We start from the raw sequence: 15,476 nt of genomic DNA on the forward strand, positions 1-15,476 counted from the left end.
GAGGTATCTATTCATTTATTAAATATTTTCCGAGGGCCAGAGTGTACTAGGCTCTGTTCTGGTTGCTGGGGATATAAAGGTGAATAAAAACATCTAAGGTCCTGTCCTCATGGGGTTTATATTCAAGTGTGAGTGTCAGACAATAATGAAGGAGACAAATCAATAAAAAATAAAATGTGGGGAGTGCTAGGAAGAAAAGTGCAAAATAAGGGACTAGAGAGCTCTGGGTGGTCAGGGAAGCCTTTCTAAGGCAGTGACTTTGTGCAGAGATTTGAGTCACATGAGGGTGTGGAGCATGCTTGTGACATTCCCTCCCCCTCCCACCCCCTCACATTTTTCTCTCAGAAATTGGACCATACCATACATACTATTTTGCAACTTGTTTTTTTCAGTTCACAATATAATGTTGACTTCTTTTCATGATAATTCATAAAACCCACCTTCATTCATTTTTAATGCTGCACAGAACTCCATATATACATGTACATATATATACTATATATATGTACACCATATATATATATATATATATATATATATATATATATATATTTATTTATTTAAAGGGGGCTCATACCATAGACATTATTTTGTCATCACTCCAGGTGCAGAGTAGAGCCCAAGTGTCTCATTTTGGGAAAATTATATGATGCAGTGACATGGCCTGGGAGACAGGAACCTGTTGGAATATTTTTCATCCTTTGCCTAAAGTTCTTTATAAGTGATAAGTGACTTCCAGCAGCCCCTTGATTCTGTTTTCCCTTCTTTCATTCCTCCATTTTAGTCTTATTCTGTCCCTCCTTCTGCACTCCTGTTCTTCGAATCTGCCTGCTACTCTGGGTCGCTTGGGGCACAGCATAGAGGGGATGGTTCTTATTTATGCTATTCTTCAATTCCTCTGGCTTCTCTCTAAGTTATTTTTATTTGGGACAGATTAAGTCAAAGGACATATGTCTGGCCTAGTGTGGCCCTTGCTTGGGGGAGGTGGTTTTGGTGTATGGGGTGCAGTGATAGTGACCCCTCCTTCTATCCAGAGTGCTTGCCCAGAGGGTCAGCTTGGCTCTCTTTATCTGTCACCTTTCTGCTTTCGTGGATTATATTCCCTCACCCCAATACATTCTACTCATTCATGAAGTTAATCAATCAATCCAATATTTGAGCTTCTCTATTCTATTCTAGGTTTCATGCTGCTCCTTAGGTAACTAAAATTGACAGTTTTTTCCTTTATGAAGAATATGGGTTAATGAGGAAGGGGTGTGGAAGGAGAAAGATATCAACAAAAAAAAACACACACACAAATATATATATATATATGCAAGTTTTTACTGTGTTAAGTGCCCTGAAAGGAAAAGCAGGACAAACCTAACTTTGATTAAGGGCAGATGTCAGGGCCAACCTCTCAGAGGAAAGAGCCTAGAGGCTGAAGTCTGAAGGGGGACCAGGGTCTGTCTAACTAGGGAGGGGTAGAAGGAGGAGCAGAGCAGGTGGAAAGCCTGGCCTGGGCCTGGGATCAGACTGAGTGTGCCTATCAGAGAGATTGAAATTGGCCAGTGAGACTGCAGCTTGGCAAGTTGGAGAAGAGTGACAGGAGATTGGGAGGTGGTCTGGCATCCTGTCATGCCATAGATTTATTCTAAGTGTTGTGGGAAGGCATGAAAAGGTCCTGGGCAGTGAAGTGACACAGTCCCATTGACATTTTGAAAAGATCACTCAGGCTGTTGCAGGGAGTGAAGAGTAGGCAGCAAGAGTAGGCCACTGGAGGAATCCAAGTAAAATGAAAGTGATTGGACCAGGGTGGTGGCAGTGGGGAGGGAGAGAATCAGGTAAGCTTGAGATGTAGATTCTACTCCACAATTATCATCATGCAAGTTGGAGGAGTCTGGGGGGCAGGGGGGAGGAAGAGGACATTTAGTCTTGGTGAGGGCGTGGCCATTGGGGACTTGCATTGCCCACTCACTGTTTTGAAAAAGAAAGGGAAAAAAAGGAGAAATAGACCATCTCATTCATTGGTTTTCTCCATGGGTAAAGGGGGCTGTGGGGCTCTGTAGATGGGCTGCTTTTGGAGAGTTGCTGCCTCTGAGGAGGAGGCAGGAGCTGGGAGTGACAGTGATGCTGAGCGCTTACTATGTCCAGTCACGGAGCCTGGCTTTACACCCTTACTGCTTTGAATCTGCACCTCCTCACTTAGGGGTGGGTACAACCATTGTTCCGTTTTACAAATGAGGGAACTACGAGCTGTGAGGGGTAGTACCTTGCTCAAGGCGACACAGGTAGTTCTGTCTGATTCCAGAGCCAGTGTTTTTAACCACTGTGCTCTTCTGCCCTTGAAATGTAAGCACAGAGCCGTGGTTCTCAACCTTCTGGCTCTTTAAATACAGTTCCTCATGTTGTGACCCAACCATAAAATTGTTTTCGTTGCTACTTCATAACTGTAATGTTGCTACTGTTATGAATAATAATGTAAATATCTGATATGCAGGATGGTCTTAGGCGACCCCTGTGAAAGGGTTGTTTGACCCTGAAAGGGGTCACGACCCACAGGTTGAGAACCGCTGGCATAGAGGATCAGAGTTTAGGGAGGATGGAGTTTTTAACTTATTTTTTTTTGCATTCATCCCAACGACTATACTTCTAATTCCTGTTCCTCATGTTTCTTATACGTTGGGACACTTTGGGCCTTCTATCCCCAGAGCACTAGTATTGCAGAGCTCATGGCCTGGTGGGAACAGTTCCTTCAGAATCAGGCAAAAACTGTAGGGGGTGGAGTGGTTTTTAGCTGGGCTTTGACAAAGGAAATACAATTCTTAGTATTGCTTTCCGAACATATGGGAGACACAGAATTAGCACCAAATTTGGAAGCTGACTCTCTTCTCAGGGATATAGTTACAGCAAGGAAAGAGACATCCCAACTTTGGTGAAAGACTCCCTCTGCAGAAGTATATCTCTTGGTCCTGAAAGTGAAGTTCAATGTTTGATTCTCTCTGGCAGCTCTAAATTTAGGCTCTGTGATTCACTAAGTTGTGTGTGTGTGTGTGTGTGTGAGAGAGAGCGAGAGAGAGAGAGAGAGAGAGAGAGAGAGAGAGAGAGAGAGAGAGAGAGAGATCATGCATGTGTGCCTGTGTAAGAAAGTGGGAGCAAAGTGCATATTATTTGTGCACGGTAATGTATAACCCTTGGTTAACTTCCTCACCTCCTTGACTGATCAAATATTTGCTTTTATAGTGTGCCCCTGTGGACAGACAATGTTTTATTTGCAAACAAGTCTCAGGTGCATAGGTTTCCATTGATCATGGGTAATTTTCAAAAACCATAATTTTTTACCCTTTAGAAGCATCTTAAGGTCACAGCTGGGGTAGGACTTGGGTATGGGTGTGTTTTTTGCCCACGGCTGCTTTTTCTGACCTAATAAAGAGCGCCCACTGTCTGGGCTGTGCTAGCCTTTAGATCAACTGTCCCTAGTGCTTCCAGAAAACTTAAGTGGTGACCAGTGCAGGACACAAAAGCACAAGAGGGCATGCTGGTCTCCACTTTCTTTTATCCCGTTTCTTGGTTTGTCTTAATTATTGTGTCAAACTTTTATTCTCATGAAGATGGTTAAAAAGCAAGCACTGGCAGCTTTAGGATTTTAGAAAGCATGTGGTTGAAGAAAGTGTCTCCCATAAAAGAGGAAGGAGGAGGAAAGGAATCCATTTAATACAAAATGACTGGAGGGGGAGAAATCACTCATACCTCATTATTGACGCGTTCCACACAATTAGTGTGATCTTGAGGGAAGAACGTTTGAGCCACCCACAACCCTGAATATTCTCATTGGGTAGATGTAATAATAATGCATTTCACAGTGAACCCTCCCAATACTGCGGGCAGTGATGGGGAGACCCCATCTTAGGGCTGTCGGTCCTGGCTCCCAGAGAGTCAGTCCCTTTCTCTCCTCCTTTGTGCAGGGAGAGGTTAAGCCTGGCCATTAACCCATAGGTGACCCAAATAGAATTTTCTGTCCCAGGGATCCATTGATTGCCAGGTATGGCTTTGTGGTAATTCTAGCATTTGCAACCCAGCAATTTGAACCTTCTGTCTGTCTAAATGATGATTTTACATTGTAATGGTTGTACTAAATCCTTTCGCTTTTGCTCCATAGCCGCTGTTGTGACAAGAAAAGCTGTGGCAACCGAAATGAGACTCCCTCAGATCCAGTGATAATTGACAGGTAGGGACCACTCTACTTTCACTGGATTCTTATTCCTCATTATAATGAAACACCTGCCTTGTGTCGCTCATGGGCGAGGGTTAGGAATGCATGTGGCCGAAATTTGCCTGTTGGTCATGACTTAATCCGCGCCGAGCTATTGCAATTCCTGGGAAAGCCATATGGAATGTTCTTTGGAGGCCTGTTCTCTTGGATTGCTCTGGTTTTGTGTCTGATTCATGCTCCTAAAGGAATATTTTTTTTTCCTGACTTTCAGTGGCTCAGTCCTCACGCTGTGCCAGGAAGCTTCAGAAATAAAATAATAATAGTTTGTGATTTATGAAATGTGGTTGGGTGCTTATAAATATTTAACTTTTATTTGAAAAATGTTTGAATCATTATCACTTTTAGCTACAGTAGTTCTGTTGGATGTAATCCATCTACATTTTAAGGTTTTATTTATGCATAAAAGCAGTTTTAAAGAGATCTGCGAACCAAGATTTTCCTACTGTTATTTCCTGGGTTTGATTGTAGCTCATACTGTATCGTAAGTTGATTAATTTATCCTGCTTGTCTTAATTATCGTGTTTTTAAACAGATCCATATTACTAATCTGACATGACCGAGTAAATCACTGTGGAACGATAAATCTGTTTTAGTTGTTCGGTGCAATTTGAAGCCAGTATGTGCACATATTATGCAAAGCCGCATTCCAAATATTCATTTTACATTTTAATTATTGAAATTCATTGTATGGAAACATGTATGATAAACCATTTGTTACATAGCACTACTCATTGAGAGTTAAATGGCCTGGAAGGTTTATAGATGCTGTCGGTTGTCAGCTTGGAAAAGAGCTAGCACCCTCCACTAGCAGGAAAAGAGTCTTATAAGCAAGACTGATCCCTCATTGAAGGAACCTACAGCTGAGCAAAAGTCTCTTTTGGAGTTTGATAATATTGTTTTTTGACAATGCTCCCCCCCGCCACTTATCTGTCTTCACAATTCTTTTTACCGTTTAGGGACTTGCTTTATCATTTTTCAGTGAACTGGAAAGTGTTTGCTTCATCATAATTTATGACAAAAAATTGGTTGTTGATTTTGACGTATGTGGTTCTTCAGGCTTGAGCCCAATTTTGTTTATTTTATTTTATATTTTAAGCCCAATTTTGATTGCCCAGTAGCTTCCTAAACCTCACATTTCAATCAGATATTTTACTTAAATATTTCTCACTATTGTTCACTAACAACATACACTTTTGCCCGATAAATAAGTATGAATATTCTTGATTCAAAGGCAACACAGGTAATGTTTGCGGTGTCATGAGGTAGTGTGCTGTCTATAGAATTAGAATGGCATATTTATCTGAGACCGCAGGCCTGCAATTGATATAATATTTTTTTCTGCAACAGAAGATAAATCTTCAAATAATATAAAACAATAAATATCACCTTTGTGCTGTTTGTTTCATTTAAATATACCTCTTCAAAATACCACTTCTTAGTTTAAGTAAGTTTTTCTTACTCATCCATTAAAAAGAAAGTGTTCTGATCAAAGGACCAGCCCAGATCGTCCCCCCAAATTTGAAACTCTACGCATTTTGTTCTGCTACCCAGTTCCTTTTGGTTTAGATGATGACAAGAACTTACCTTGCTACACTCAATGAAAACACTTTTTTTGCTTGTGAATGGGTTAAGCTTTTAAGTTCTTCGTTTGGTTTTAAGCCGTGACTCTGATATAGAAGGTTGATAGGACTGTGGTTTGAATAACATTTGATTTTGACCTGTTCCTGTGGGTTGCGATGGCATAAGAAACTTGACTCAGCAGCGCTGTAATTAGCCCGGCCCGTGTTTTTGAAACAGGATTGTGTTACCTGGATTGCATTAGTGTGGCTTCTATTGTTGCCGCTTTGCATCTGTCCCAGTAGGGTACTTAAAACCTTTTCTTGGCTGGGGTAGTTCAAACAATTTAGGCAAAATAAGTATGCACTTTATACTGTTGGTGGCTTTCGAGATATTACTCATGACATTTATCCTTTTCCTTTTTTTTCCTTTTTGGTCTGACAAAGTAGAAAACTGCGTGTAGCCAGTGTTGGTCTCTTAAGAGAGGAGAATTTTACAAACAGCTGAAACCCAGTGCGTCTGCACACGTCCAGCATATGTTTATTTGCTGGCTGTTGCCACTGTCTCCTGTGAACTCTTTTTAAGCAGTGATGCCAGCTGATATGCAAAAACCCATTTAACTATTCTTTATTTGCATCTGAGTTTTCAGAATTTGCTCTTCAGTTGGCCAAAGGCTTTTAAAGCTCCAGTCTTGTCTATGCTGACATGTGAAACTTCCATTTTTAACGACGAGAGAAGAGAATAACAATAAGAAAAGAACTCACACAAGGAAGGGCAAAATAGAAAAGATTTTTCAATTCCATACAATTGCAAAGGAAAAAAAAAATGAAGACAACTGTGTTTGAATTTCATAGTTTCCAATTTGATTCTATATTACTGATTGCATAATATCTGTGTTACACGCTTAGGGTTTGATTTGTTTTCAGATTTATGGATGTGAATCCCTGCATATTTAGGAAAAGTAGGTTATGGGGCCTGTATTCAGTAGCAGTAGTAACTGTTTTTACAAGATGCACACAGTATGTAATTATAGAGCTGAGGGTATAGGCAACCGTTGTGTTAGGATTTAGCATAGTTTTAACCCACAGTTACCTTTTGGGCACCAATACTTTTTAGCTCCCTTTGCTTGTCCTTCGGATTTTGGAAGAACACTGCTGAAAAAAAAAAGACTTTAAGCAGTGGTTATGCAGGAAAACTATTTATAGGGGAGATAGAAGAGGCTCTCCGGTCATACGGCAATGGTGCAGGGTAAGCTATTTCTGTGTTGAATTTTGGCTATATTATTTGCTGCCAGTGATTTGGGGACATCAGCTTGGCACAGTCTATCCAAAAAGTGGAATTAACAAAATCAGCAGTAGCACACTATGATGTAGAAAATGACTCCTTTTACAATTGTGACAATTTGTCGAGTCACTTCGAAAAGCTTGTTGGAAAATTCCTGCAAACGTAGAAAGTGTGCATCTGCAGTTGACTGCCAGGTTATATTTTATATTTCTGCCTGATACCAAATGGCTGGATGAAGAGTGATAAAACCCAGGCTGTGCCCAATGATCCAGATATTTGGGCTGTGTAGACATGGGAAAAGTCAAATGTGTTAGGTTTAATAGCTGATGACCAGGAACTAATAATAGCAAATTTCATTATTGTTGAGGTAAAGGGCTATGTATAGTAATTATTGTTAAGTAAAAAGCAAAACAATGATTTGCAGTTATTGAATTACAGTGGAGATTGACTTAACATATTCACACAGTAACTCATATTTGAATTTAAAAGGTTTGCAATAAAATTCATGTTTAGAAATTGAATAAATTGTAGTTTTATTACCACATTGGATATCCTTGTGTCCTAACCTTTTTCCTTGGAGTTATCTAAGTTCAATAAATAAAACCTCATTAGACTATTCCCATTTCAACGAGTTTATTAAATTTTGCAGGAGTAATTAGCATAAGCTGTGCTAATTTTTCTGGAAGACTAATGAGGGAGGTTCTTAATTAGGTTTACTTTGTAAGAATCAGAAAAGATGATAATGACAAAAGTCACATAGGGTAGTCTGAATTGGGAACCCAGTTTTTTGAATCGGTAAAAAAAGCTTCCACTTTCTAGTTGCAAAGTTCTTTATAAATGCTTGAACTGAATATATTAAATGTGAGAATATCATTACGTATCTAGTTGTTAGGATTACCATCCATTCTTAGTTTGCTTCACAAAACTCTTTATTTTTCTACCCTTGACTCACTGACTATCTTTAAGCAATGACATGGATGAATACAGATGGTCTTACAAAAATGTTTCTTTCTCCAAATTATACTGCAGGATTCCTTCCACATGGAGCCCTAAAATTTCTCGCCAGATTTGTGTCACTTATTGTCAGTAAAGCAGGATAGGGGATGACTCAATATTTGTGTGTTTTTTTCAATTTTATTCTATCAATGTGCTTGATAGTATAGTTAGGCCACTAAGTAAAAGGAAAAAATAAGAGCTCAATTCTTTATTTCCTTGTACTGTGGATCTTGAGCAGTTAATAGTGATTTTTTGAAAACAGAAATAATACAAGATGAAATTCTTCCTCAAATTATCTTCTGTCTCATGTGAATTTAGACGTAGCCCTTTTGGGATATGTAGTTCAAGCAACCTGCAAGTTTTGAGTTCCTCAGAGCCAATATTTAACGCATGGATTTTTAAAGCTTGTCAATTAAGATACCTTTAAAGATTTTGGGTTTTCACATTGTAACCTTAACAGATTTGTCTTTATTTTTCATTTACACAAATTCTTGTATCTATGTTTGAGATGAAAGCTTTGACATGTAACATAAAAAATACAAATCGATTTCATAGAGTGAGAAACCTAGTCTGTTTGGAATTACTCTTCTTCCACTTACCCAAGGGTCTCCTAAAAAGAAAAAAAAGCCTATATATATCAAAGATCTTCCATATATAGATTACTTTCATTTAGGTAACAGTAAGTGGGTTTGTTTTATGTTTATTGGTTGAAAATGTTCAGGAGTAAAAATATTAGGATGCTTATTTTACCTGTTGATTTTATAGGATGTAAATCATCTGAATAGAAAACCTTAACCCTGTCAGGGTTGATCAAAGAACCGATTTTATTTACCATCTACATCTAAGAGATATAAATACTGTGATAGTACATTTCATAAAGTACAGTGTTATCACCAAGCTAATTTCTTGATTAAATTGATCCCGATATATTTATATAACACGTATGTTCATTTGTATAATAGGAAAATAATATTAAAACTTTAGAATTAGCATATTAAAACCATGGAGCAGGGTGGGGTATATCCTAATTTCTAAATTCACAATCATGAGGTTGTGAAGGCATCTGGGCCCCTCAACAATGAATGACTTCCTTCTGTCTTTTATTAACAGAGGTAAACCTCAAAGCCATTAAATTTTTTTTTTAAAATATATATTTTATTGATTTTTTACAGAGAGGAAGGGAGAGAGATAGATAGTTAGAAACATCGATGGGAGAGAAACATCGACCAGCTGCCTCCTGCACATCTCCCACGGGGGATGTGCCCGCAACCCAGGTACATGCCCTTGACCGGAATCGAACCCGGGACCTTTCAGTCCACAGGCCGACGCTCTATCCACTGAGCCAAACCGGTTTTGGCAATTTTTTTTTTTATCTTCTGTAAAAATAAAGTCTTCAACTGACATGAATATAAACATATACTTTTATTCAAGTTGCAAATGAGGCTTTCAGACAGAATTTCTTGGTTTCATTTCATTGACCTTTCAACTCTTAATATTTTGGTCTTCATTCAGTTTTTAGAAGGACCAATCACTAAACATAATCCCTCCGTAAGATACACAAATGACTGTTTGGGGTGTGAAAAACCAGAGGTGTGCCTGCATTTCTTGGAGTTCTGATACGCCTTTATGCCACCCAATTTCCTAACCTGGAATGCTGGGTTCAAGTAAAAGGAGGAGGAATTCATCTTTTAAAGTTGCCCCAGGCAGGATAATTGCTGTCCTCTTGGCTGGTTTGGGAGGTTGCATTTTTCTAAAAGTGACAAGCCAGCGTCTATACCAAGCATGAATTTACGGATGTTTATTAAGTCTAGCATATTTAAACATTTGTTTTCTCAGTGGGAATTCATATGCGATTATTAGGAATGAGACTTATGTGAGAGAGTATCATTCTAAATTTTATCACATATCAGATAATACCATTCTGAATATGAGATGAGCCCTGTACACTTCACTGCAGTTTGCTGCCGTGTTAAGAAAATAACGAATACAATAAGCTAATAGCAGCCTATATCCCATTTGCTATCAGCTATTCCCAAATACACAACCAGGATACATTAAAATGCATTTCAAATATGCTGACAATATATCATAATGCAAAGCACTTTTACATGGTATAATGCTACTGCAGACACTGTATAATGAACAACAGTGGTTTTCCTGTAAAGGAAATAATGGCAGCAACTTCCAAGAAATGTATTTAACGGAGATTCAGAGAATCCGCTGTGGATATGTGTAACTGGCCTGGGCGTCAGCTCATGGTGTGGGTTTTTCTTACCCCATGTCATCATAACTTTGCTTTCACAATGGTTGTAGAAAAATACAGAAAAGCAGTACAAAGTCCCCTGTGTGTCACCTGGCAACTTTGCACCATCAGTTTGTGATGAGAATATATCACTGTATTAAATATGCTTTTACTTTTCTAATAGAAGTTGCTTAGAATGAAAATAAAACCACATTCCTCTCAAGTTCAACTCTTCATTGACGAATTTCCCTCATTTCTCCCTACTTCCAGCACCTGACCAAACTCTTTAATAAAAATTGACCAGGTTTTAAAAACTCTAGTTAGAGGTTCCTGCATATAAAGAGATAGTATTTTGGTCATTTTAAATTGAGGCAGTATTTGAAATAGATAACTAATTCTTCCTTCCCTCCCCTGCCCACAGCCCATCCCTCTCCATACAAACTGTGTAACTATATACAGCCCCGGACAATATAAAAGTGACCTAAATACTCCAATTGCAGTCAATGAAATATGGTGAACAGTGCAGGTTTGTCTTTGGTTGCTCGCTGCCTTTAAAGGTGTGGGTAGATGAAGATAAATCTCCCTCCCAAACTCTTTCTCCAGTTACAAGCCTTTGTCCAGAAGCAAATGAAGGTTTTAACGTTACAGTACTTATTGTAATAGAATTTTAATTGCCTTAATCCTGCTGAAGTGTGAGGCTGAGTGCATGTGTGTTTGTGTTCTTCATGGGGAGGAGAGTCAAGCCAACCCTCCCCCACTCACACTAAACAATAAAACTGCATATGTCCATGGGAGGTGGGGGTCATATATGGTAAATGATGCAAACTTAGTGAAATGGATTGTGAGGAAGGGAAGGCCTTTGGCGTTTGATCCACGGAATCTGAACTCCACTTTCAGTAGGGGTAGAGTGGTCTTCAGTGTGCTTTAGGGATTTTTGTTATTGAAGGTGAAGTGCTTGGTCTTCCAAACCCTACTCGTAAAGACTTAACTAGACAAGCTAGCAAGTTATAAAGCTGGATCCCACACAATAACCTCCAAAATGGCCCTCGGTAACTATACCATCCCGCTAACTGTTTGAGGCACAGTAGTTTGGTAATATAATATAAAGTAATAGTGTTGGCCAACACATCTTTAATAAGATATTGTCCGTGCCTTTGCCATATGCTACAGAGCAGCCTCTCACTCGGTGGGCCTTTTGATTCCTCTCAATAAGATTATTTCAAATGCTCTAATCCTGAATCATTGACATGAATACAAAAGCCTAGTGACATCTAATAGATGCCTCTTAGCTTTGCTTTTCCTCTTGTTCCTTCCCTTTTTCTTGTCTTTTTACCTGACAAAAAGCTTATAGACACTTGGGCTCTGTCTCTCAGTAGCAGCATGGGGGGCTCCTCATGAAATATAAAGGAGGAAAAAGGACTGACAGAGGCCCGATAAGCTACAGAGTGAAGGGCCATAGATTAAAAGTAAATGCCAGTAAATCCTACCCTGTACATTTACTTGTTCTTCTATTGTTTTCTTTAACACTTTCGGGTCCAGGTCAGACTGGGAAAAATAAAGAGAAAATGATAATCACATAGTGCCTGGGAATTTTTAAGCTGGACATGGTTACTATACATATTGTATGGGGTTTGGGAAAGATTTTTCAAATTTCAGTTCATGTAAAGGTTGTGGTGATAACTTTTCTCATGCTCAGAGCTTCCCTTATCTACCTTTCCAAAGAAACCACGATTTGACTAAAGCTTTGTTTTTTGGTTTTTTTTTTTACTCTGTCTTAGATCAGAGGATCATGCTACTTGCAATTTATTTGTTATTCCACAGATAAACTACTTGGATTTCCCCCAATTTTTAAATATGCTTCCCATTCATTAGTATTTTGATTTGTTAGTAATATCTAAAAATAACATTTTAAAAATAGTCTTGAATGCACTATTATTGATTGAAGTCCCTCACAAATTGGAAAGGTAGTTTGAAGAGCATTGGACCTACATTAGGTTTGGTTACTCTCACACGTAAACAAACACACACACACACACACACACACACAACACAAAAACAAAAACAAAAACAAAGATGAAAAATGAGAAGTCTCTTTTTTATTAATTAGAAAGTATTTTAGAAAAGCAGGTTGTCTAAGAGTTAACCTGGTTATCTTTGAAGCTATTACAATGTAGAAAACCCATGTTTCTCTACACGATTTTGGTGTTATCTTAAAGGTAGATTCTAATCTCAGAATATCTTTAAAAAACCGAGTCCTTCGTTCTGTAGCTATGGGAGTTGGAGTGTCCAGTTTTGGCCCCCGGCATAAGTTCTCTGACCAGCATCAGAATCCTGGCCCTATGAGCACCTGAAAGCAAAACCAAAACCCCTAACCTTTGTGGGATTAATAGTAACTTATGTCTGAATGATACTTGCAAAGTGACAAAGCAGGTGGTTAGGAACTTCATCGCCTAGTTCTCAGCCTGAACTTTTTCCTTCCTCAATTGCCCAGTAAAAAAAAAAAATTACTGTTTTCAGTATTTCATAACAGTCTCATTTTTTTTCTTGGTGTCCACAATTCATCCGTTCCATGTATGACTCTAAACTTCCTTACCTAAGCAGTTTTCTTAGTAAATCTTGCACTTAACTTTTGGAATTAAAAAAATAATAATGTGACATATAAATTGTTGAACCCATTGCTGGAGCACTGTTTCAGCTCTGGTGTCCTCATTTAATTTGATGAGTGAACTACCATGTTTCGTGTGGAAAAAGCAGGCACTCTCCCACTTTTTCTAATGAGAAATCTAGGAGAAGGCAAAATATTATGGAAAAGACATAGATTTTGGAGACCATCATTTAAGGGATTAAATCCCTTCACTGCTACTTACCAGCACCTCTGCCTTAGGGGGCATCTCAGTTTTCCCAGCTTTAAAATGGGAAACATCTTTCTACTTTGAAGAGTTGCAAGGGTTAAAATACCTAGCACTGGGTGTGGTACCTTTTGGGTACTTGAAATCAGATAGCTCTTGCAATTTGAATATAATATATTTCATGTGGATTGTTATTCTTAATGTGATGATTGCCATGGATCTTTCTTACAAGCAAAACTCACTCACCAAAGTTTATCACTTTATTGATAAACTAAACCCCTTGGATGAAGAGGCACTCAGTTTACTTTTTCCATAAATATTTACTGATCTTCTACTCTCAGGGTTGGAGATATAACATGGTTCCTGCCCTCAGGGAGCTTTCAGTGCCTCAGAGTTGAAAAAAAATTGGAATAGTGAATGTAAACAAAGAATATCTTGATTAAAAAAAAAAGAAATGGAGGAATGCTATTTTAAGTAGGGATCATGATGCAGAGGAGAAATATCCCTGGGCTGTTAGCTCTTACTCAGGGGTATTGAACTTGGGCAAGCTCATGGCTTTATTGTACTCCTCCAAGGCAGTCTACACAGTGGTTAAGACCCACAGGCTGTGGAGTCAGACCACTTCGGGTCAAATCCAGCTCTTCCAGTGTTAACTGTGGGGCTGCAAGCAGATCATTTAACTTCCTTAAGCCCCAGTTTCTTCATTTTTTTAAGGCCAGGATAAGAGTAGAAGTTCCTCCTTTATAGGGTTGTGGTGAAGAATAAGTAGATAATGCATGGAGAGTACTTAGCACAGTGCCTGGCACATAAATCATATTCAGTAGAAGGTGGCTATGATTTTTTTTAAATAAGGGCTGGAATGAAGAGATCTCTGAGGCTCTTTCCAGCTATGAAATTCCAATTTTAGTTCCCTGTGGTATTCCTGAGGCAGATAAACTCGTTAGGAGGTAGACTGTGAGCCCCAGAGGGCAGTGATTCGTGTGTGCTGGTTCTGTTGTATCCCCAGCACACAGCACAGTGCCTCGCTCCTGTGCAAGATGTGCCTTAGAGTATGTTTTTGTGAAATGGAAGAAAGAATGAAAGAAGATAGAAATGAAATTTGTTGAATCTGGTGGTCTCATCTCTCTGGGTAAAGACAGGCTTGTTATAGCTACACAATAAAGTGAGAAGGCACTGCCAGTAAAGAATGATGAGAAACAGAAAATGTGAGATAAGATATTAAATTTGTTACACTTAAAAATGTTAATCTTCACACGATTACCATGCAAATCCCCTCGTTGCCTAACTGTTTAATTGATCAAGTAAATCACAGAAGAGACAAGTAAGAGAAAAACCCTGCTGTTGACATTCTCACAAAGCATATTTCCAAGAATATATTTTGGTAACTAGTATGTCTATTACACAGGACAACGTGAATTAAAACACACGTGTACACACACACACACACACACAGCATCCTCTGCAAGCAAGCAGATTTCAGATAGTTTGGGGGAAAGCTTTATTTTTATGGCAACTTGGTCATCTCCCATTATGATATCAAATGTGAAATCAGCGTGAGGGTAACAGATGTTTCAGCAGTGCCTTTATTTTACATAATGTTAGAAGACTTAAGTCACCATTTTTTTCTTTTAAAAGAAAAAATATATAGGTATATTTTGACATGCCTCTCATGACTAAAGGGTCAATGAATTATCTCTCTCTCTCTTTCTTTCTCCTACCCTCCCTCCCTCACTCCCCCTACCCTCTTCTCCCCCCACCCCACTCCAATCCCATCATGTGCCTGGTTGACTCTGAAAAAAGAGGCTTGGAGTTGCCCACAGGGCATCCCTTTTCCCAGCCTCCTCCAAGGCCACCTGGGCAGATGGGAGCTTGCCTCCTGTCCTTAGGACACAAAATCCAATCAGGCTTTGAGGCTGCTAGTCTCTCTGACCTTCCAGCTGGGAAAGAGGAGGAGAAGCAGAGACCGCTCACATTTGATAGGCTTCATCTCTTCGGCTTAAGGGGGCTCCTGCCTCTACTGGAGGAAGGAAGTTCTCCCTCATTTTCCAGATAAGGTGTCGCTCATGAGGGCAGTGTGCTGAACTAATCAGGTTAATTGAGAGGCCTCAAATCATCCTCATTGAGGCCAGCTCTTCTTCCTGTTAAAGGCAGATAGTGTAGACAGACAGATGATACATATTGTAGTTTTCTCCCCCAAAGCCCATGAAATCTGCAGGGGTGCAGGGCATATAGGTTTAGCCAAGTGTCATTCAGGCTATTTGAGCATGGGTTCTTATAGAAGAACCAGGATAGCATT

At 39.2% G+C, this 15,476-nt stretch overlaps 1 protein-coding gene across 4 annotated transcripts in view; it reads left to right on the forward strand.

Moving 5' to 3' along the window:
• EBF1 (EBF transcription factor 1) overlaps positions 1-15,476 on the forward strand; it is a 390,606-nt gene that overhangs the window by 24,234 nt on the left and 350,896 nt on the right. For all 4 annotated transcript variants that reach the window (XM_070414505.1, XM_070414506.1, XM_070414507.1 and 1 more), the window contains one exon: positions 4,139-4,207. In XM_070414505.1, coding sequence (XP_070270606.1) covers positions 4,139-4,207 — 69 coding nt within the window. The remainder of the gene's footprint in view (positions 1-4,138; positions 4,208-15,476) is intronic.

Source organism: Myotis yumanensis, unplaced genomic scaffold (genome assembly GCF_028538775.1).
Source record: "Myotis yumanensis isolate MYYU_CA2020_CCGP unplaced genomic scaffold, mMyoYum1.0.hap1 SCAF_5, whole genome shotgun sequence".
NCBI classification, from domain to species: Eukaryota; Metazoa; Chordata; class Mammalia; order Chiroptera; family Vespertilionidae; genus Myotis; species Myotis yumanensis.